This window comes from Eumetopias jubatus, unplaced genomic scaffold (assembly GCF_037043125.1).
Source record: "Eumetopias jubatus isolate StellerSeaLion01/CBP00866 unplaced genomic scaffold, mEumJub1_p1.0 scaffold_26, whole genome shotgun sequence".
Classification (NCBI taxonomy): Eukaryota; Metazoa; Chordata; class Mammalia; order Carnivora; family Otariidae; genus Eumetopias; species Eumetopias jubatus.
This window is the reverse complement of record NW_028274832.1, coordinates 2,072,592-2,096,705: the sequence shown is the minus strand read 5'-3', so window position 1 is coordinate 2,096,705 and position 24,114 is coordinate 2,072,592. Positions and strand designations below refer to the sequence as shown.

The 24,114-nt window shown below is 48.6% G+C and overlaps 1 protein-coding gene across 1 annotated transcript; it reads right to left on the bottom strand.

Annotated features, from left to right (window-relative positions):
* Positions 1-922: 922 nt before the first annotated feature.
* Positions 923-23,837, bottom strand: LOC148162040 (putative phospholipid-transporting ATPase IIB). Its single transcript, XM_088020403.1, has 3 exons — positions 23,707-23,837; positions 4,822-4,934; positions 923-1,653 (listed from the first exon to the last, which is right to left on the bottom strand). The coding sequence occupies exons 1-3, from the start codon at positions 23,828-23,830 to the stop codon at positions 1,327-1,329; spliced, it is 564 nt and encodes a 187-aa protein (XP_087876529.1). The 5' UTR covers positions 23,831-23,837; the 3' UTR covers positions 923-1,326.
* Between the last annotated feature and the right edge of the window lie 277 nt (positions 23,838-24,114).

Genomic DNA, 24,114 nt, shown 5'->3' with positions numbered 1-24,114 from the left:
CGCTCCAGACTCTGCAGTACACGTTACACCCCAGCACCTTGGCGCTCTTGGTTTCATGCTGTGGTTCCCAGCGGCAGCCTAAGGCCCCAGCCCTTCAGCCTCCCCAACACAGATATCTCAGGGGAAAGCGGCGCGCAAGTTCCTTGCTGTGATGTCATTACAGAAGGACCTCGCTCTTCTGAAATACTCGTTTACGAGAATCACTGGGCTCCTCTCTTTAAAACATTAGATCAGGGGCGCCTGGGTGGCTCAGTTGGTTAAGTGACTGCCTTCGGCTCAGGTCATGATCCTGGAGTCCCGGGATCGAGTCCCGCATCGGGCTCCCTGCTCAGCAGGGAGTCTGCTTCTCCCTCTGACCCTCCCTCCTCTCATATGCTCTCTCTCTCTCATTCTCTCAAATAAATAAATAAAATCTTTAAAAAAAAAAAAAAACATTAGATCAGATTTTTCTTTTTTAAACTGTGATTGATGGTACTTTTTGGGAGTTATTACATGATCCAATTTCATACAGTATTTAAAAAAAAAAAAAGAAGGTTGTTTGCTTATATTGCTTCCATGGTTGGTTTGATTACAGAATCATCTCAAGAACCTTGACTAAAAGGGAGGGCATAAGAAAACGTTATTTAAAATATACTGGCTGAACAGGAATTGGGCAAATTAATTTAACAATGACTTTTATCAATCTAAAAATAAAAAAAATGGGGGCGTCTGGGTGGCTCAGTCGGTTAAGTGTCTGACTTTGGCTCAGATCATGATCCCAGGGTCCTGGGATCGAGCTCTCCGCTCAGCAGGGAGTCTGCTTCTCCTCTCTGCTGCTCCCCCTGCTTGTGCTCTGTCTCTCTCTGACAAAAACAAATAAATAAAATCTTTAAAAAAAAAAGTAAAAAAATGATGTAAGGTCAGAAATGACTAATTTGCCACATTGAAGATTTTACTGTTTCTGTCTTCTGTAGATTTTTGAAATGATTTATAGCCCAATTCTCTTTTGAAATAGATATGCTATAGCTAAATTCTGGCAAAACAAACGAACAAACCTGGAAATTTAACACGTAAGCCTGACAATTCATGTGGAAGTAAGAAGATGGGATGATGAGGGAGGAACAGTCTAGGCGCCAGCAGCTTTATTAAGATCTGACTCGGTCACAAATCAGTTTACAAATCAGTAAAACTCTGATTTTTCTCATGTGTTTTCCAGTAACTCAACTCTTAGGCTTTCTGGGGTAAGTGGACACACCAGGACCAAATGCACGAATCTGAGAGAGCCATGTGGCCTTCAGGCCTGGAGCTAAGGCACCATTAGACACGATAATAAAGCTCTCCTTGCATTCATGCCCCTGGAAGAACGAATTCTTGTGCCTCTGATGCAGGTTTGTATCTGACATCCTCTAAGAGGCCCCGACTGACCTCGTCAGGGCTGGCGGCCTGGTAGGTGCGGTTCCCGTCGCTGAAGTCCTGGTCCGCCTCTGCGTACTCGGCCTCTGAGATCACGCCGGCTCGAGGCTCATACACGGGGGTCACGTTGTGGCACAGCGCAATGGCCTTCACAGCTTCGTGGACTCGACTGCTAACACTTTTTCTCACTTTGGGAGCTGAGGACTGGGCCTTTCTTGGTGGTGTTGAACTGGTAGCATTCCCGCTAGCTTGAGACTGCATCTGATAAAATACGAACGTCACAAAATTAAAGAGACAACGTAGTTGATACTGGAGTTACCAGCACGTGTGATTTTTATGAGTGCATCAGTGAGGGATGAGACAAGCAGCTCTTAGGGAACGGGCTCGCTCACGTGACGTGTCCGTGCTAGCGCCGTAAGCACTCGCGTCTCCTGGTCGGCACGGCTACCAAACTGTTGCAGTACTTAGAGTCGGAGGGTTTTCCTTTTCTACATTCACTTGATCCATAGCATTGGCTTGCTAAGTCCGTAATAAGTCATGTTTGTTCTCCTTGTAAAGATGGGGTGAGTTAAAGAGCAAACCAGAGCCATATGCTCCTAACTGCTTTCATGTTTCGTTAAAAAGTGCTGTACCTGAAGTGGACTAAAGCTAAAAGCAGGAAAAAATACTTACGAATCTTCCTTTAATACAATAAAGGAATCCAGCCTGTCACAGCCTCTGTATTAAGAGCTAGTTTTGTGCATGACAGTAACCCCGGCATCTGACGAAAACTGATCCTCACCTCCTATTTCAGACTCTTGCGCTCCAGACGTGACTCCCCGCTCCCTCCATTTGGCTCCCCCCGCACCAGGCTGCATTCGAGGGCGCTCGCCTCCGTCAGTGGAGTGGCCATTCCCCCCCGCTCCAGGGGGAGGTGGAGCAGGACCACAGAGGCTCCTCGGTTACCTTCATGGCCACTTGTGACGGCCCTCCCGAGAAAGCCAGGCTCTCGCTTTTGGACGGGGCATGCAGAGCCACCGAGCCGTGACTACTCTGCCCGTGAAGTCACAGTGCTGTCTAATGAAGGGTTTGCTCGTGCAGCTCAGCAGCTGGCACTGCCTCTCCCCTGCGCTCGCCTCCCACCCGCCTGCTGCTTGCACGGCAAAGGGAGAGCGGCACACAACACGGCTGACTCCCCTTAGGACTCTGTTTATCGATGGCTGTAGAATTTCATTTCACACAAATGCCATTAAAGATTATGCCCTCCATCACCAAATGCTTCCGGAGGGGAAATATAATCAGATTATGAAAGATTCATGTTACATTGCAGTGGACCTGGTAGACTATTATCATCTTAATAAAAAGACAGAATCTCAGGAATAAAATCAATTTTACAAAAGAGTACTATCTAACCAGCCAACCAACAGACAGCTTCGAAAAAAGATTTTTAAAAGACCTCCTCCGTGGAAATAAGTATTAAATATCTGCTATTTTTATACACTGACTCATCCTTTCTGTTTCTAAATTTTCTAGAAAACAGCTTATTTGGAGCTATTAAAATCATATTCATGCATAATGTAAATTTATTTTTTAAAAACAGATTTTACCTGGTACTGTTTCGACCTAGACCTAGATTACCAGGAGAAGGGAAGACCTATTCCTTCTCCTTTTTAGATTTTCCTTCTGTTAATAAATGTTCTAGGTTACAAAATGCTCTGTATTGCACTGAGTGACATCCAACTGAAGAAAGGGCTTGGTTTTCAGTATATGTGTGCTTGTGTAAGTGATCATTACATCCAATAAACACATATGCATTAGATACTTTTCTTTTGACAGCGTCTTGAAAAGTAAAGTATACGCCGTTCTGGTAAACATTACAGAAGAAAGAGGTTTTCACAAACTGAATGTAAGGCAGACAGTACACCTGAATTCGGTCAGAGCAGAAACTGTTCAGGGCGTGTGTGGCTCAGCCCCGTCTGTGGAAGTCAAGTCAGAAGTATGACCATCAATACACAGGGCCTACAGCCTCTGGGGGCGCCGCTGCCAGACGGCCCGTGGGAGCCTCGAGGCGGCAGTGGTCTGTGTACATGCGAGGCCCCGCTTCCCTGGGGGGCGGGTGATGGCACGTTTGCACCTGATATATGCTGGCCTGTTACAACGGGGGTGCCCGAACCTCACAATAGGCCAGCAGAGAGGCAGAAAAGCAGCCTAGGGAAGTGATGGCTGGCACTGGGTTCAAACCACAGCCTTGTGTGTGCAGCATCTTAGACACCCTGGGCTTGCAAGGTTTGGTTACTCAGAATCAGTGAATTCAAATGAGTGCAACACGAACGCTACCTGAGAACAGGCTAGGGGACCTCTGCGGCCTAAACTGACCTTTGCAGAGTGGCCTGTGTCTGCCTGCCCCACACCCTGTCATCTGTGGGAACACGTGGCCCTGTGGGCCCCATGTCAGGATCTGGCGTGTCAGGACCTTCCCGGGCCACAGACGCACTTGCAGAGCGCACGGCCTACCAAGTCTCTGGCAAACACTGTGGCTACTAGGCTGTGTATTTCCTGTTCCTGCAACTTCAGAGAGCTCCTGAAGCTCCAGGGAAAGGCCAAGACTTAGGATATACGCCCCCTGCCTCCACCCAAGGAGTCCTTATCTGATCCAGACACAGACGAGGTATTTGCAGATGAAATAACATGACATTTGAGTTTCACTTCACAGTGATATGGTGAAGGAGGAGCAGGGCTACGGAGGGAACCAGGTCTGCGGTGCATGGACAGCTGCTGAGGCCGAATGACAGGGACATAGGGCTCACGATCCCGTGTGTCTACTTCTGTTTATGGAAAAGGCAAGAAAATATGAGAAAGTCTTACTAATTATGAAGAAACCCAGAGGAACTGGTAAGAAACACCTGTGATGCAGTATTCTACTTAATAGTCTTAAAAATACTACCTATCCTGAGTAATCTTTTGGAATATTTCACTAAGAAAATTATTTAATATGAATAAATGGTTTAAGGTCATTATATCCTTTCTATTATTTTACAATATAGAAATGCTCATTCAAAATTGTTCAGTGGCTCAGTCGGTTAAGTGGCTGCCTTCGGCTCAGGTCATGATCCCAGGGTCCTGGGAGCGAGCCCTACATCGGGCTCCTTCCTCAGCGGGGAGCCTGCTTCTCCCTCCCCCTGCTTGTGCTCTCCCTCTATCTCTATCAAATAAATAAATAAATAAATAAATAAATAAATAAATAAATAAATAAAATCTTTACAAAGAATAAAAAAATAAAATAAAATTGGTTCAAAAACTGCTTCTTGATTTATAAATTAAAACTGAGTGTTTTAGGACATTCAAAGATGTTTGCCGATTTCCAGATCAGCGGATACAGTGGGTTCAGGCTGGTTCGACAGAGCCAGGCACTTTTGCAGGCAGCTCCCGTGCGGATGCCAATGAGCTTACCTGTGAGTATGGATTCCTGAGGTGGCTCTGGATCTCCTCCATCGTGTCTGCTCCATAAGACACAGTCCCCAGGTGCAGCCTCTTAAACACCATCTCGTTCTGGGTGAGGGTTCCTGCAACAAAGACCAGGTCACAGAGGAAAGCTCATCAACGGGACCAGGACTCCCCATCCCGTACGTGGACCTCCACGGGCCGAGCTCTCATAGCGGGGCGCCCCTCGGCATTGAGAATGCTCTGCTCTGTAATTCCAGCAGCTAGGAATGTCCTTCCCCACTGAGGACAAGTGTCCCTCCCAGATCCCTCCGGAAGAGCGCGATAACGTGAAGGGCTCTAACTACCTGAAGAAAGTGTGGCCTCTGTCTTTCAGTTCAGATGCATTGTTTGGTACAAATATAACTTCTGCCTGTTCTGAAAGAGACAGGCGTGAAACTGGAAAACAGAGTCACTACCTTTGTAAGTATACTCTAGAACACTGCCTGAGAAAGACATCAACTAGTCCCAAATTAGCGTGCCTACCAGTTTTTTAAAAAAAACACCCAATTTTGAAAAATTAAGTATTTTTCATTGAACAGAAACAGATGCATTTAACCCTTAGCACCACTTGCATCATGTGGAGCAACAGAAAGGTCAGTGAGCAGGGAGGCACGTTCTCTTTAGCTGGGCTTCTGCCCGGTGAGCTGCCTGGAGGTGCTCACGTCCCTCCAGATGGCCAGGGCTCACTCCTGGGGACAGCCAGTCCATGTAGGCCAGGCACTCACGTGTGCTTGAGCATGAGGAAGTGCTTCACCCCTGGTGTGTAAGGAAGTCAGTTAAGAGAGGAGCACGCACAGGTCAATTTTATGAGATGTCTTGGGTCTGCCAAATACAGTGAAGTAACATCATGAAAGGCAGCGAGACGTTAACATTATTTCAAAAACGGTGAATTTTCATTAAAAGTGACACATAAATTCACAATGGTACACATCTTCATGACTCTGAAAACCCTAAACATTGTGTATGTGTATCACTTAATATAAAAATGCACACACAATACGCACATAGGATTTTTGCTTACTGGGTTTTCTAGAAGTAAAGCAACCTGGGGAAGTGTGAACACCTGTGAGCATGGGCGTCAGGTACGGTAACGAAAAGTGCGGTCATGTAGGCCCCCGGGCTTTTCTGCACTTACCTCACAGCTCACAGAAGGATCACCCACTGACTGATGTAATTATCAATGTGGGTATGAACAATCCTATCCCCACTCAGTTAGAAGCTGGGCTTTCCACACGGTTACAAGGCACCCATAAAATATTACCTAACTTCTGTTTTCTTTGGCACATGTGATGTGGAAGATATAATAAAAAGTGTTTTCACATCTATCCATGACTCCATACACATTGGTGTTCAAAACAAAATAGCTCAGAACTCCCACTACAGGACAGGAAGGCTACGTTAACATAAAGGAAAATCCGTATTTCATAACACTGTTTCAGAGACTGTTTTGAATAACCTTCTTACAAGAATGGATAGAATACATACATTAGGGTCTCATAAATTTCAAAGAGCAGCTCTTCTCAGGGATGCTGATCAGTTTTAGAAATTTTGCTTTTTCAAAATTCTATTTAGCCCGTTTAGTACCTCAATTAAATGGCACCTAAGTTTCCTGAAATCAAAATTATGTGAGAAGTACAGTTTAAAAGGGTTTCCTGGTTATGTCATCCTCATTAAGTAAAGCAGAATTAATTAAAATAGTTTAAAGAATGTAATTAAAAACAATTCAGCTTCCAAATGAAATAAGGAAGTTCTAGAAATTATTTACATCAAAGATTTGAGATGAAGACGATAGTTACCTATCATCAAAAGCTAATGAAATTGTACATTAATTCCTGTTAGAATAAGCACCAAGCTCACCTCTGTTACGTGTGCCCAAATGAGCAGTTCCCTGAAAATTTATTATTTAAAAAAAAATATCTTACTTATCAGATTGACATCATTAAAGAATTTCCTGTAGACACTTTTTCCTCTGACATACACTGAATGTGAGGCTTCTAATCTATGGTGGGCTGTGGTATGAGGCAGTTTATAAATACGATGACAATAAATAATACTTTTCAACCTTTTTATTACTAACAATTTTACACGTATGGCAAAAATAAGAATACTACGCCTGCACAGTTCCTACCAAGAATAAACTACTATTTCTTTAGGTTTGTAAACCACTGAACGCAAGTGGCAAAAGACCCTAAGCGAAGGGTGCTCTGCCCTGCTCACTGGCTCACACCGCGGGATCCGCAGGGATGGAACGGGGATGCGCCCAGTTCACCCAGTGCGAAGACCCACCGTCTCACAGTGCTGTTGCTGGAACTGGATGGATCACTTCCGTGTTTCTTTTTTGTGAAAACTGAAGGCTGACATACACTATCTGTTTCAGGTGTACACGGCAGCGGTTCGCTATTTTTATACAAAATGCTCCCCGTCTGAGTGCGGTCGCCATCGGTCACCGCACAGCCCTAGTACAGTATCACCAGCCACACTCCCCATGCGGTACTGTACATCCCCGGGACTCATTTGATAACCGGAGGTTTGCGGCTCTCCCCCCTCCTCCGCCCCCTCCCCTCTGGCAACCACCCATTTGTCTCCATGTCTTTGAGTCTGTTTCTCTTGTGTTTGGTTATTTGGATTCTGCAACTTTGGCTTTCTCGGACTCATTTCACTGAGCATCATACCCTCTAGGTCCATTCTTTTTGTCAAAAATGGCAAGATTTCATTTTTATGGCTGAGTAACATAGGTCTCTACCACCTCTCCCGTATCCATTCATCTACGGATGGATGCTTGGGATGTTTCCAGATCTCAGATGTTGTAAATAATGCTGCAAACATAGGGGTGGTGTGTATCTTTGTGAATTAGTGTTCATTTTGTTTGGATAAACACCCAGAAGTGCGATTGCTGGATCACATGGTGATTCCTTTTAATGTCTTGAGGAACCTCCACACCGTTTTCCAGAGGGGCTGCGCCCGCTTGCGTTCCCACCAGCCGTGCACGGCGGTTCCCCTTTCTCTGCATCCTTGCCGACACCTGTTGATTTTAGCCACTGTGACCTGTGTGAAGGAGATGTATCATCGTAGTTTTGATTTGTATTTCTCCCACGATTAGTGATGTTGTGCATCTTTTCATGTGTCTACAGGTATTCTTTGAAAAAATGTCCTTTCAGATACTCTGCCTATTTTTAAACTGGGGCGTTTTAATTGTTTGATACTAAGTTGTCTAAGTTCTTCATATGTTTTTGGATATTAACCCCTTACAGGATGGATGACTTGAAAATATCTGCTCCCATTCAATAGGTTCCTTTTTCATTTTGTTGATGGGTTTCCTTGGCTCTGAAGAGGCTTTGTAGTCTGATGAAATCCCATTTGATGGAATCCTGTCTGTTTATTTTAGCTTTTGTTGCCCTTCCCTGGAGAGACAGTTCCAAATAAATGTTGATAAGGCCGATGTCAAAGAGATTACTGCCCGTGTTCTCCTCTGGAACCTCTGGTTTCTGGTCTTCAGTCCTGGGTTCATCTTGTGTGGTGCGGGACAAAGGGCCGGTTTCCTTCTTCCGCACGCTGCTGTCCAGCTCTTGTGGCACCACGTGCGAGGACACTGTCCGCTCTTGCCCTCCTCGTCCTGCCTTAGTTGCCCATTTACGGGTGCGGTTTTTTCTGTTCCCCTGGTCTGTGTGTGTGTCGTGCTGGGGCCACACTGTTAGGATTCTCTGGCTTTGCAGACATTCTAGGGTCTAAGGTGTCACCATTCCCAGATCTCATGGTGCCCAGCTCCACCCACTCTTCCTCTAGGATGGTTGTTCTACCCTGTGGACGCACAGCCTTGGCCTCCCCTTCCGCCACCTGGCCCGCACGCCCCCTGACCAGCAGCACCCGCCCCTGCCGGAGCGCCCCCTGAGCGCCTGACTGCGGGCACTGCCGCCCCCCTGCCGCCCACCCCCTCACCGTGAAACACCGGCTGAGGCTGGCGAGGGGGTCCACAGGCACGCAGGCGGAGGCGGGTGACGGAGCTGCCCCACACGCCGCCCTCATCATGCTCCGTCCTTTCTGCCAACCCTCAGACCTCCTCACACCAGCCGCACAGGTGTGGTGCGGGGGCTCTGCCGCGGCTACATGTACTCTGGGGCCCTCACCGCTCATCCCGACTTGCGAGACTCGGGAATGGCTTCTGACCTCCTGACTGGTGCCACCTTCCTAGAATAAGGACCCTTCATTCTCCTCCCTCCCTCAAACACAACCAGCAATGTCCACCGTCTACATGAAATGTCAGCTGGGCAGCGCACTTCACGGCTGCTGGGACCTGCCAGGCCCCTGAAATGCTAGACGATTACAGAATTAGAGCTCTCCAGTTTAGAAAATAGCAACTACCAGGAATCTCAATGAAATGATAGGAAAAAATAAGAAACATATGCATTTCATAAGAAACTACTCTAGTTTAAAGAAAAAACTGCTACCTCACAAGGAAATGTGTGATTCCTCCCCCTGGGTGGCATGCCTACCATAGGCCTTTCTCGTGTCCGCCAGCCTCCTGAGTAAGGGCTGCTGGCCTCTCTTCTGACTTCTCCTGCAGCAATTCTGGATTCCACAGCGGCACAGGGGGCTGCCCGCATCCCCTGCCTGGCACCCCACTGGCCGTCCCTATGTCGAGTAGCGCAGGATCAGACCAGTGCCCGGCACCGCGCAGCATATCAGCTTCACGTCACCGTCATGTGTGGATCTGCACGGCCAGCATGGCCATCAAGATGCAGAGGCGTCCCATCTGCACCAACATGGTCCTCACCTGCATCCGTGGCCACATCCACGCCCTCGCCCACCCCTAGTCTGGCACGACCCATCAGTTCTTCACCGCGCTGATTCTGTTTGTGACAATGGCCGTCCAGGCTGCCCGCCCAGCAGACATGAAAGTCCGACCCTTGGCCTTCTTAGACTCCATGCTGGCCTGGGAGCTGGGTCATCTGGACAGCCAGGAGAGGTTGGAAGTCTAGGGTCCCCACTTGGTCTTCGGAGACAGAGGGTGGGGCCTTTGCTGAGCACAAATGGACAGGGAACACTGTGCAAGCTGCTGCTGCACCATGCGCTGACTGGACACACTTACATGTGGCCATGGGATGGCCACCGCCGTGGTAACTCCTCCGTCCATCACATCATCATGGGGCCACCTGTGCTGTGCTTTCTCCAACGGCTGGAATGGAAGCATGAGTGTTCCCGTCTTGCCAGGCTGCTCCTTCGGTCACAGAGAGCAGCTCTTCTCAGCCTGTCTGTGCCCACTGGCATTTCTGCATCGCTGGCTTCTCCAGGCCCCAGTCTGGGCACGAAGCGGAACACCAGGGAACTGACTGCTGGTCCTCCTGATGGGGCGAGCCTGCCTTCCTCCCTCCCCGCTCACGGTCTTCTTGTGTGCGCTGCACGTAGCACGTCAGGTGCGTGGTGTGCTCAGCAGGACAGACAGGGAGAAGAACATCCACTCCATCGTTCTGGAATTGGAGGCCTTCATTTATATTAAAAGTTGTAAATACTTGTTGTACCCTCTCACACCCTGGGATCACCTAGTTTAGGTATATAACCTCTTCCAACTTTTCCACTGGTAGAGACAAGTATGCATTTATAAACTATTTTTTCACATGACTACACACAGGGGTATTCCACGTTATTTTTAGGGGGTATACCATAAACCCAGTATGGTACACAAGGTTCTGCTGGATCTTCCTCCCAAACACGGATACTCAGATGGTTTAAAATTTTTTGTTATCACCAAAAAATGCAGCTACAAAACCATTATTTATGTGGGGTAGATTCTTAAAGATGAGATTTCGGAGAGTACAGTTTGAATTTACATATAGGGCCATGCCAGTGACCCACACGTTATACTGACCAGGATGCCTTCCGCCCACATTGGGTGCTCAGCAAGGCCGTCGACTGGCATCAGCTCAGAATCACAGAACTGTTCAGAGGCACTTGCCCTAAATTATGTTAAGATTTGACAGTTACACATTTACTTACCTAGTGATAAATTTACATTTATACTGGTCTCCTTATGTAAATTCTACTATCCATATATACCTTTTTTTTAAAAAAGATTTACTTATTTATTTTGAGAGAGTGAGAATGAGAGAGAGAGAGAGTACAGGAGAGCGGGGAGGGTCAGAGGGAGAAGCAGTCCCCTCGCCGAGCAGGGAGCCCGATGCGGGACTCGATCCCGGGACTCCAGGATCATGACCCGAGCCGAAGGCAGTCGCTTAACCAACTGAGCCACCCAGGTGCCCCTATCCATATATACCTTGCAAATGCTCACGTTCTTAAGAAGTCTTGAGACTACACACTGTTATAATAAAACATTTTGGTTTTAAATGAATAGTTTTTCTTTGAAGATTGCATGTATTTTACATCAAGGCAGCAGAGTGGGTAGGACCTCCAAAGTGCCCATGAGATTAGGTCTCCTGCTCCACGGCCTCAGATCAACAGGGTGGGGATGCTGCGTTCAGGCTGGGCAGTGGCTCTGTGTCTGACTGTGTGCATCCCAGCAGACCCTGAGCACTGCTGCCCACTCACCACCTGGGGGATTTTAAATCCTGATACCCAAGTCACAGCCCCTTATCACCTGGACCAGAGTGCCCGGGGAGAGAGCTGGTCTCTACACAAGGCAATGGTGGTTCCACGCAATATCTGGAGTGTGGGAAAAGGAAGGATCAGCTTCAGAGAATTAAGAGGAACGTAAACCCCACACTCCTGTGCCTCGGTGTTAAGACACCACGCTTCCAGCAATCGGTCCCCCTCACGTTGATTCTTTCCCTTCACCATTGAGTATGCTGTCAACTGGATCAGGGCCAAGACACCGAAGAGACAAAGCTCAGTGATGGCTGCTTGACCTCGCTCCCTTTCAAACGCACTTCCATGATCACCTCAACTGTACCGTGTGTATGAGAACTATGTTTATTTCACGCTTGGTATCAGCGTGTCCTCCTCCCACACTCTCCACTCATCATGGAAAACGGAATTGAAACACACGATTGCCTCCATTGCCAAGGCGGTGACATGATACTGCTGTCCAACAAGCACGTCCCCATGACCCAGCGTGAGCGAGCCGTCCCAAGTCACAGCCAGCCTGTCTGGGAGAGGGTGTGGGCATGCCCAACTCACAAACCCAGACAGCATGTGAACAAAGGCGGGGGCGAACACACGCTTACCACGAGTTCACAGTCCGCACGACGTAAGGAATACAAAAGTGCATCGAAGTAAAAAGTATGACAAAGAAACCCAGACCCCTTGGCTGCATCAGTACCGCACGCAGCAGACAACCAGCCACTGGAAGAAACCTGCTACGACACTTCACCGAAGACACAGGAATGAACAGGACGTGCGCAGAGGGCACAGGTCGGACTGCGTTCTCCTGCGTCTTCTCCAGGACCCGGGGTCACACTGGCCTCTCCAGCACCAAAGATTCTCCTAAAGCAGTACTGCAGGAGACCTCCTCCTCACGCCGGAGGAGACATTGATACGTGGAGCACGGCAGCACGCATGGCCTCTGGCGTCTGTAAGCTCGGGCACCTGACACTGGGGATGCCTCTGCTCTTCATGCACGTGCTGACTCTGTCAGGTCATCAACCTCTGCTTCCCAACGGCAAGATTAGGAAGTAATTCTAAGGTTCATGGAATTAAATATAGTACTAAGTATAATGATTGAATGACACTTTAGTTTTATCAAGGCAAAATATGCCTAAGCACCTGATTTAGCTACATCTCGTCCTTCATTAAGCTAAGTGTAATATCACATATTTTAACGTCCCAAATGTTGGCAAGGATGTGGAGAAAGGGGAACCCTCCTACACTGTTGGTGAGAATGCAAAGCTGGGGCAGTCACTCTGGAAAACAGTATGGAGGTTCAAGATGTTGAAAATAGAGCTACCTTACAACCCAGCAATTGGGTATTTACCCAATTACTAAATACCCCAAATACTTTGGGGTATTTACCCCAAAGATACAGATGTAGTGAAAAGAAGGGGCACCTGACCCTCAATGTTTATAGCAGCAATGTCCACAATAGCCAAACTGTAGACAGAGCCCAAATGTCCATCGACAGACGAATGGATAAAGAAGACGTGGTCCATATACACAATGGAATATGACTCAGCCATCAGAAAGGATGAATACTGAACATTTACATCAATGTGGTTGGAACTAGAGGGCATTATACTGAGCGAAATAAGTCAATCAGAGAAAGACAGTTATCATATGATCTCACTGAAACGAGGAACTTAAGAAACAAGGCAGAGAATCATAGGGGAAGAGAGGGAAAAAAATCAAACAAGATGAAACCAGAGAGGGAGACAAACCATAAGACAAACCTCTTACCTCTAGGAAACAAGTTGAGGGTTGCTGGAGGGGAGACGGGTAAGTGGGGGATGGGGTAACTGGGTGATGGGCAGTAAGGAGGGCACGTGATGTAACGTGCACTGGGTGTAATATGAGACTGACAGATCACTGACCTGTACTTCTGAAACTAATATGTTATATGCTAACTGATTTTAATTATAAATGAATAAATAAAGAGGAAGGGGAGGTTTGGCAGAAAGATACAGGATGCTGACACCAAAGGACAGAAACGGAAACAATTACATTACTGTTTCTCAACCAGATGAAAAAGTTTTCTAGCTAGAGCCCAAGGCTGGAAAGCACTGAACAAAAAAGCAGAAGACGCTTTGTTACGTAATACCCTCCTGTCCTGAAAACTGGATCTGTTGGAAAAACTGTTTTTTTTTCTTTTTTTAATTTCCTGACTTTGCAGACTATTGTTACTTGTGGTACTTAGCACGGATTTAGGAATACGCGAATATTTTTAAAAGCAGATGACAATATGTTTAGAGAAAAACCACGTGTCCCCCTGAACTGGTTTTTGGAGCCACGCACGGAGTTATTAACGGCTGGCGGTCAACGCCACGAGGCAGCCTCGGAGTGCGAGCAGGAAGCCGCGCTGCGGCGGGAAGCGCACCTGAGACACGACGGGGTTGTGTGTGGGAGGTGCGGCTGACGGTTCTTCAGACACGTACCTCATCCTGCCCTCAGGTGTGAGCCCCTCTGCACCTCTGCCTCGGTGGGCCGGAGAGAAGCAAGGGGAACCTGGGCGGGTTTGTGGAGAGGAAGGTCTACAGACTTCCATGCTCATGCGGCTTCCCTGGAGGGGCTGACGAGGAGCTGGTCCCGCCGGGAGGTCCCGAGGACAACCAGGCGCCAGCACACGGATGCTGCTCTAGTATGGGAGCTGACCTCAGGAGAACAACGCTGACTTAGAATGTCTTATGGCCAGACGCCCGACTGTGTGCAAACGCACCCGGGACACCCTCGGGGCGCGTGCTGGAGCATCGCTCTCACAGTGCTGTGTGTGCGTACGTGTGCATGTGCACATGCGTGTACACAGGTGTACCGACTGCGGGGATAAAGCAGAACATGCAAGAAATTTCAACTACAAATGTGAGAACAAGAAGTGCCAGGAACTGACTTCCGGCAATGTGTTTTCTGTCCCAACCCGTCTGCGTTTCTTAAGGGAAATGTCCAACGTACCCCAAAGCGGACAGAATGGCATCATGTAAAGTGGCGAATGGAGGCCTCACATCAGCAAGGACCACCTCAGGGCCACGCTCCTGGGACCTGCCACTTCCTGCCTGAGCGTGTCAGCTATTAACAACAGAAGGGGCTGCTACAATAAATGTAACCCCCATGTTATCACAGCAACAAACAGCAGGAGCTCCTCAGCATCAAATACCAAGGCCAGGCCTGGTTCCCGTTGTGTTTCTACACTGTTTGCTTGAGTGTGGGTCCAGGTGAAGCCTCCTGAGCCCAAGGCCACAGTCTTCTCTGCTCTCTCGTTCTTCCTTGTAAATGAACTTGCTCCAGTGTGTTCCCTACGGTCTGGACTTGGGTGCTGATGGGCCTCTGGGCTCTGCAGACACTCTGTGCAGAGGCAGAGCCCCTCTGTCAGAGGCACATCCGCCCGCCTCTTCCTGTGCCAACGATCAGGTCCTATGCCCATTAACCCACCACAGCTTGAGGGTGGCATCTCTCTGAGTCACATGGTAGATGGTTTACTCAGAGCATCTTGCTCCCGAGACTACTGAAGACGAGCATTCTGGCATTCCCAAATGCAATACTCCATGTGGACAGCAAGTATTTTCCAAAACCAAAGGCACATCATGATTACTGCTCCGATCACAGACTGTTTCTAGACAGCAAATCTGGAGCTGTAGAGTGACTGCTATTTTATTTTATTTTTTATTTATTTATTTTTAAAGATTTATTTATTTGAGAGAGCAAGAATGAGAGAGAGAGAGTACATGAGGGGGGGAGGGTTAGAGGGAGAAGCAGGCTCCTCGCTGAGCAGGGAGCCCGATGCGGGACTCGATCCCAGGACTCCAGGATCATGACCTGAGCCGAAGGCAGTCGCTTAACCAACTGAGCCACCCAGGTGCCCCGAGTGACTGCTACCTTAATACACTGCTTTAGCTCACTGTCCTCAGTCAGCCTGGTGATAGCATTTTAAGTTCTGAGATGAAAACTCCAACTACGCAGTTACGTTTGCTTCCTGCTGCCGTTTGGAGAACTCTCTAGAGTAATGCACAAAGACCCCTTGAAATTATGGGAGGCCACAGAGTTCCCATAGACACATACAAGCACATGCTAAAATAGTAAATACACTGTTGCATTTAAAAATTTAGTTTAAAATAATTAAAAGATAACATATCCAGATTTAAACTATTTCTTTCTTCTTTTGGGCTTTGTTTACATTTATTTTTTATTTTTTGGGTTATGTTTATAAAGATTTTTATTTTATTTTTTTATAAAGATTATTTATTTATTTATTTATTTATTGAGAGCGAATGGTAGAGAGAGAGCACGAGAGGAAGGAAGGTCAGAGGGAGAAGCAGACTCCCCGCTGAGCAGGGAGCCCGATGTGGGACTCGATCCCGGGACTCCAGGATCATGACCTGAGCTGAAGGCAGTCGCTTAACCAACTGAGCCACCCAGGTGCCCTATAAAGCTTTCTATTAAGATAGATACCTAGAAGTTCTTTATTCTGGTGCTTCATGGAGCCAAAGAGAATGAAACAAAAGACAAGTTTAGAGTAGTTTCTGAAAACTCAGCAGTTTAAAAAAAATGATCATTTTAGGTCTTCAATGTAGGTCTGTGATCCATCTGGAGCTAGTTTTTGTGTGTGGTGTGAGGTAGGGGTCCCCCTTCATTCTTCTGTATGTGGACGTCCTGCTCTCCCTGCCTGTCAGTTGAAGGGGCTGGTCCTCCCCAGTGAGGATGGCGGCACCCGTGCTGGAATCCAGTCGACCGGCAGCGTCAGGCTTTAGTTCCTCCCGGCACACCGTCCTGGCAGCCTTATTGGAAGTCGTCTGAGTGTCCAGCTAGGGACTGATGTCCGGACTGTGGATGCCACCCCCTCGATCTCAAGGTCTGTCCTCACACCAGCACCATCCTGTCTTGATCCCTGCAGCCTGGTGGCAGGCTCTGGGATGAGGAACTGTGGAGTCCTTCCATTTGCTCTTGTCCCAAGATTGTTTACACCACTCTGGGCGCCCAACCTCCCTGCATTTCCACAGGAATTCTAGGATCAGCTTGTCAATTTCTCCAAAGAAGGCAGCTGGGATGTTGAGAGGAATCGTGTAGAATCTGTAAATCAATTTGGGGAATCCTATTGCCATCTTAACACTATAAAATACTGATTTCATTTTTTTGATGCCATCATAAACAGAATTGTGTTCTTAATTCTATTTTTGGATAGTTCGTTGCTAGCGTATAGAAATACAATTCATTTTTGTATATTCATCTTGTATCTCAAACCTTACTAAATTCATTTATTGCTTCTAACAGATTTTAGGGGATTCCTTATGATTTTCTTTTTTTAAAGATTTTATTTATTTGACAGAGAGAGACACAGTGAGAGAGGTAACACAAGCAGGGGGAGTGGGAGAGGGAGAAGCAGGCTTCCTGGGGAGCAGGGGCTTGATCCCAGGACCCCGGGACCATGACCTGAGCCAAAGGCAGACATTTAACGACTGAGTCACCCAGGCACCCCTCCTTATGATTTTCTGTTTGAAGACCATGTCACACACAACTAGCTTCACTCCCCTTTATAGCATGGATGCCTTTCTCTTCTTGCCTACCCGCCCTGGCTAGAACCTTGCTCATAGCAGCATTCTTCCAAACAGAAACAGGAAAACCTACACTAATGTCCCTCAACTGAGATGGAAATGAAATGTGGTCTATCCACATGACGGAGTATCGCCTGCAATAGAAAGCAGTCAGGTACTGAGACACGCGACAGTGCGGGTGAACCTGGAAAGAGTCTGCTGAGCAAATGAAGCCAGACACAGAAGGCCACACGGTGTGAGCTTCCACTCCTGGGAGAAGTCCAGCACAGGCAGACCGGCTGAGGCATACGGTCGACCAGGGGTCACCGAGGGCTGAGCGAGGGCAGGGAAGCAAGGGGGCTGCTGCTGTGCACCAGGTGGCCTTGTGAGGGAGCTCGGACCGCACTGACAGCACACGGTGGTTGTGCCCAACGCTGGCGCGACCTGCCCCAGTGGCCTGCCGTCCGAGTCAAATGCTGCATCTGGTACCCTCGTCCTAGTTGCTGATAAATCACGTTTTATGGAGGTTATAACAGACATATTCAAACAAATGACTATCATTTCATCAAATAAACGATGAAATTTTTGGCTCAGTTATTTTGCCATTTGGATGAATGCATCTGCATCTCGCTGGGTGAGAGACTGGGTTATGGATGCAGACGCTCCTTTATGTAGGGGCGCGTATCTTCCAACATACTAAGGTGAATCCTGGAAGGATCTTTTTAACTTTCAATGATGTTTCTATTTCACAGCAGACCCTGTAAAACGCTGAGCAGGAAAGTCAGGGCGAGTTTGAGACTTTCTACACCCTCTTGTACAGCAGGGGCGTCTAAGGTTAAGCCAGTTACTAAAAGAGTCAGTAATGCAAAACCGCTTTTCAAATCTTAAACAATTTTCATGATTTCAATCAATTGATAGGTCATACAATTTTTGTCATCTTAATTCAACTGTTAGTATGTCCCAAGTCTGAAGCTTCATGATAGGGATGGGCAGACGCCACCAGAAGGCTTCCCCGCGACCTGGCCGTTAGGAGAGCGCCAGGGACGGAAAATGTCTTTGGACAAAAGGCGTGTTTTGTGATTCCTGAAGAAGGAAAATGCTGTAGCTCCTTAATAAGGCAGAGGGCTCTGGAGGACGAGCAGCAAAGCAGGTAGAGGGGAACTCAATTTCTAAGGACAAAGTCCTGCAGGAACACGTCTCAGGGCAGCGACGGAGACGATTCACAGGCAGGCAGAGGACACGTTGCTGGAGACGCAGCTGCAAAGTGTTCTGACCCAGTGTTTGGCGGGTGGCGCGGCCACACCGCAGCTCGTGCGTGGGACAGCCAGGGCGTGGCAACCACACAGAAACAAAGGAAAGTCTGCCCGCGGCACACTGGGGACAGGCCACCCACCCAACCCCATGGACTTCCAGCGCAGGCTCCAGGCCGTGAGCAATGATCACGTGAGATCAACACAAAGCTACTCAGACTTTACCACGAAGCAATGAGGGATGGAAACACAACTTCTAATACCCTGCAGACTGTGGCCATATTCTTTGTTAATCTGTATTTGCTGTAAATGAGGCTTTCTCAGAAGACCGCGGTTCCCAGTACAATAGGCCTCTGTTCAACCACTGCCTGCATCAAGTGCCTCACCTGGGGTGAACAGCCCAGCACACACACAAGTGCGCGCTCCGGTCATGCACAGTGCCAGACCCTGCAGGTGTGTTGGCGCCAGAGGCCCCAGCTGTCGTCTGCAGGCCAGAGAGCCTGTGCCTGGCCCCAGCTTACAGGGCCCCTGGCTTACGGGACATAACCCCCAGCTCCAGGTCTCCCCGGCGAGGCACGCACGCCATGGTCCGCTGCCCCTGCCACTGTGGACACGGCGCTTCCCGCTGCAGAGGATGCGGCCTTGGGAGCTGACACGAGCCGGGTGCAAACCGCACGGCCAAGCCAGGTAACGGGTGCTATCGACACGGTGCGCATCCTAAATGACCTGTCTCAGGGCGTGGTTTGGGAATGCTCTGTCATACAGGAGCATAAAGATTCCCAACAAAGGAATTCGCGGCTCGCTCTAACAGGCTGCAGCCGGAGCGAAGTTTTAGGATTTCCGAGCCCTCCGCAGCACCGCTCTCAGGAGCAGCCGGCGTAGAGATGGGGGCTCCCCAGCGGACTCGGTGCAGACGACCTGCCCTAGCATGCCAGCGCCGTCTGCTCAGTTATCACGGCACGTCCACCATTTCTGGGCAGTGTCAACATGCTCTGCACCCTGGCAGCTAACAGATGTCTGCTCTTGTCGAATGAACTGCTTCATGTTTCACGCACTGCTGGCCACACGCGTCACTATGGCAACATCATTCATTTCAGATCTTACCGGAAACGTGCACCCCAATCAAACCTAATTACACCACACCGCTTTCTTGACCACAAGAAGGAAACTGTAATGCAATTGCGGGACACTTCGTTCTCTGTTCTGCTGGGGCAAACGAGAGGCCGCGTGATGGACGCTTCTTGTCAGAAAGCGTATTGATGAGGCACAAGCCCGATCACGATCACACCGAGGACCGCCTTATGGGCAGGTCAGCAGCGAAAGGCTCCTCACACAGCAGCTCATTCGATTAAGCAGATGATGTCTGCATACGGTCTTACACCCCAAGTTCTCTACCCTCTGCCAAACCACCACCCCCGTCAGACCCTCTGCGATGGTGGAGCCCACCATAGTGACCACTGGGCCCCGGCCAACTGCAGAGGACCTGAATCAGTCACACGACGAGACTACTACAACACAGAGCACAGTTACTTCAGTCCCTGCCGGACGACGCTTCCCAGTAACAACAGATACACAGCTGCGCCGGACCCCCCGGCAGGGCAGGTGAGCGCAAGTTCGAGCCATGCAGCCCTCCCGGCAGACAACGCATGGCTCTGCTCGGAGGCTTGGGGGTCCCCGGAGGCCGCCCGCTGCCCAGAGGTGAGGGCCCAACCCCCGTGTGCCGGCGGCCTCCATCTGTGTGAGAAGCTGGTTTCTAGACTAGTCCTACTACGTGCTGGCAGTGTGGTGACAATTACACAACTCGTCCTCGATGTCCTTCTCCTGCGATTTGGTCCGTGTGGCCTTTAGAAGCAGCCAAGGCAACACTCCCTCCTGAGTGCCCTCAGGGAGGAGGACCCGTGAAGGGCAAGTGCCCGCGGCCCCATGGCCCCAGGGCGAGGACAGGCACAGGGCTGGCACAGCGTGTGGCTCGCCTGATGTGCCGTGGGTGGCGTTCACCTTCCGATTACGGAGAAAGGGTCTGAAAAAGCTCAAGACCAAAAATTTTTAAAAACACTAAAAATGTTTAAAACTCCATGTGGCTCCAACACTAGGAAGTGGTGACAGAGGGTTCCTTCAGTGACTTCTGGAACAAAAAGGCCTTTTGGAAAATGAAATGTGTAAAATTCTCTCACTCACATATTTTATATAATGTTCTGTAATTCTTTTTAAATCTCAGAAGCCCAGATTATTTATTTTTGCTTTGTGAAAGCAGCAGAGTGAGACATGAGGAAAATGGGGTTTTACTTTATGACTCTGGGCAAAACCACTCTTCCTTATCCTGGATGGAACTCAGAATTCAAAGACAAATGGAGGAGCTATGATGAAACAAAGGAGAATGATGACCCCATCACCATTTAAAATGCATACTAAAAAGTTAGCATTTTAAGAAGAAATGATGTCACAAAATCCTTCTTCCCTTGCTGATATCACACATCCAGAGACACGGGAAGAGGAGAGAGAACCAGTCACTCTCAAGCATACTGTGTGCTGACATATGCTTCTCGTTTGCGAACCGACGTGAAATCACAGGCACCACACTTAGCTGTGTTACATGCAGATTTCAGTGGCCACGAGAGCAGGTGGGCTGCAGACAGGACAGCCCAGCCCGCACCTGCTCCCCGGATAAGCACGCCGCGCACCTCACACACAGGGCAGGAGGGGAGCACAGAATTCCGAGAGGGGAAGGCCCCAGACCTTTCTGGGTTCAACATTAAACCGTGACACCGTCATTGCTAGTTAGCATTCAACTGCAAACACTCCACAATTTATGCATTGTACTGATAACCGCTTTTGTTATGTTCAGTCTGGTTTTGTTGTCCAAGATGATGCCATGGACATCCCTGGGCTTGTCTCCTGCTGCGCGTGCGCACGTGTCTCCTTGGGGAGCAGGAGCCAGAGGGGCACCGCGGTGCGCAGGCTGTCGGGGCTCGTCCGTTCGGACAGAGCGGTGGCCACCAGGTAACGCTCCCACCAATGGTGCAGACAAGGTCCTGGGGCAGTGTGCGCCTCAGACAGGTCGGACTTTTCCACACGGGGTGTGGCACTGAGATGCCCACCCTCTCGCTTAGCTCCTGCTCAGGTCTTCAAACTTATATCCATGCAGGCTTTACACAAGTTCTGCTTGGATTTATTTCTAATTACTTTATACATTTTGCTGCTATTCTAATTGGCCTTTTTGGAATTAAGTGCCCCCACTGTTGCTGGTATGTGGAAATGTAGTTTAATTCTGACACTGAATTTGCAGGTGTGACTAAGTCCTTCTGTCATGCGGCACCCTTGCCTCAGGGCTCCGTTGGGCTTCTCTGTGAACACGCACAGATCTGTGCACTTGGGGCACAGCGTGCCTGTTTGTGCGGGACTCCGAGTGCATGCTGCTGTTCCTGGTTTCCGATTGTATTTATGCACAAGGTCCAGGCTGCTGAGTGCAGGGCTGAGCATAGCTGGGCTTTTCCTGCCGCCGGTGGGCAGCCTGACAGCCTCCCGTGCCGCCCCCCACAGACCTGTGTGCTGTAAACTCACAGATTCCCCAGGACGCTCTTCTGTGGGGTCACTTCAGGAATCTTTTTGAGTTTGGGTTTGCTTCACTCCAGCTTCTCCATCAAAATAGTCCCACCTGTCTCCCAGAAATAACTCAACCTCTGCGGAGGCACGCCTGCGTGTCTCCCACACTTTATTCTCTGGATCTTTTCCTGTCGGCTCAGTGAGGATGGGAAGGGAGAAATCTGATGGCATTTTCGCAGCCTACCTTCTAGAGTCTGAGCTCCTCGTTACTTTGGAGTTCTTCGGACTTACGAGCATCACCTGACGGGACAGCCCCCGACGTGCCATAATGACCAACCCTGACCACAACCAAATGCCGCTGGGGTGCCCGGCTGGCTCAGTCAGTGGAGTGTGTGACGCCTGATCTCAGGGTTGTGGGTTCGAGCCCCACGCTGGGGATAGAGATTACTTAAATAAAAACAAAAAAACCCACTCTAAATTAAAAAACAAAACAAAACCACGTGCCACAGGCAACTGGATTTTGACTGGAACTGCAGTAAACCTATCACTTCATCGTGAAGGCAGGCTCTACGCAATCCCGTATCTTCGCGCTGGGGACCTTGCGCTGGAGACTGCAGTCTGTCCCTTCACTGGTTTACGTCTTCCTTCACGTTTCTCTGTAAGGTCTGATCATCCTCACACACGCCCTTCACTCCCCTCACGTCGGTATGCCCACGTGTTTCACACGTGCTTGCGCTACCACGAGTGGGGCCTTCCCTCTTCCGTCCGCTTGACACGCAGGGAGCTACTTTATTATTCTGACCTGTGACCTGACACTTCATTGGTTCGTACTCTTAGCAGTTGATTCCCTTGGTTCATTATTTCATCTACAAATATTTGCTCCATCTTTCAGGCAGAGAGCTTATTTCTAGTTCTTGTCTTACTGCAACGGCCAGAATGAAACATGTTAATAGGGCGGTTAGATTTCTCTCTTTCCAGACTAAGCTTTTTCTAGTATTTTATTAAAAATAATGTTGAATTTTACTTGAGACACATTTTATCATATTATACAAGTATCCTTAGTTCTAGTTCACTAAGAATTACTATGAGATATTTTTTAAGACTTATTTATTTTAAAGAGAGAGCATATGTGACTGAGGAGAGAGGCGGAGGGAGGGAGAATCTCAAGCAGATTCCCCCACTGAGCACAGAGCCCAACACGGGGCTTGATCTCACGACCCTAAGACCATGACCGGAGCTGAGATCAAGAGTCAATGGGCAAGGGACTGAGCCACCAGGTGCCCCAAGAGTTACCAGGAATTTAAACTATGAATGAAGAAATCAGGAAGGGATTTCACCTGTTGCTAGGATTTTCACTGGATTCAGTTTATGTTTTATTTATTATGTTAAGGATTGACAAGGATTCTTTGATGGAATAAGGGCAAATAAAATTTGGGGCAGGGACCTGAGGGTGGGATAGTCACTTGGAAGGCTCTTCAGGAGAACATTACTGTCAAAAGACCAAACCCACACACATCGTGTTACATTCTTCCAACAGCTCACAAGTATCATCCTGTAATAAACAGGCAAGCAGTATTTCCTCTCCAGAAGCCGCACTAATAAAACAAAGAACGCTATGGCAGCAGAGAATCAAAAATATATAAACATGTCATTTAAATCTCTAAGGATTTAACATTTTGCTAATTCTAATGATACTGTGTTTATTCAAAGGTGAAGGTTAGTTGTGTGCCAGTGTTCAGCGGAGTCTGGAAAATCCTAAATTTGAATGACTTCAATACGCCGCTACACATGCACGCACGCACACATGCATGCACACACAGACGCGCCAGGGTCACCCTGCACTGGATGCCGGTGAGCGCACACAGGCACATGCACACCATCGTCACCCTGCCCTGGACGCCGGCGAGCACGCAAAGGCAAACATGAACCAGGAGCAGTACCTGTTTTGTCCGTGAGCAAGTACACCAGGCGCCCCAGCTCCTCTGGGATGGTGCTGGTCCGCACAACCGTGCCGGGGATGCTCTCGTCCTTCATGATCTTCCATCCATATGCGGCTTTGCCCATGTCCAAGTTCACACGCAAACTGCCAAACAAAACCGGTTCATTACAATCGTTAGCAGGGTCCAAACCTACACGATATGTTCAAACTCACGTTTTCCATACAGGCGTATTATCTTTAACCTCACGGGAACTAAGTAGGTAATACTGTATTTCAGACTTTAAAATAAATGAATTTGTTGACACTTAAGCCAACAAACCTTTTGAGGCCCCTTATCATGTTTGTAGGCGACAGTAAACAGGCTCCTCATCCTGGTCCTCCAGTGGGGCGTGCGGAGGCAGATGTGGGA

Coding starts and splice junctions, on each gene's coding strand:
- LOC148162040 (XM_088020403.1), bottom strand. CDS start 23,830: ATGGGCAAAGCCGCATATGGATGGAAGATCATGAAGGACGAGAGCATC. Junction 4,935..23,706: donor CTTGCTCACGGACAAAACAG/GTACTGCTCCTG, acceptor TCTTTGTTGCAG/GAACCCTCACCCAGAACGAG. Junction 1,654..4,821: donor TCAGGAATCCATACTCACAG/GTAAGCTCATTG, acceptor GTATTTTATCAG/ATGCAGTCTCAAGCTAGCGG.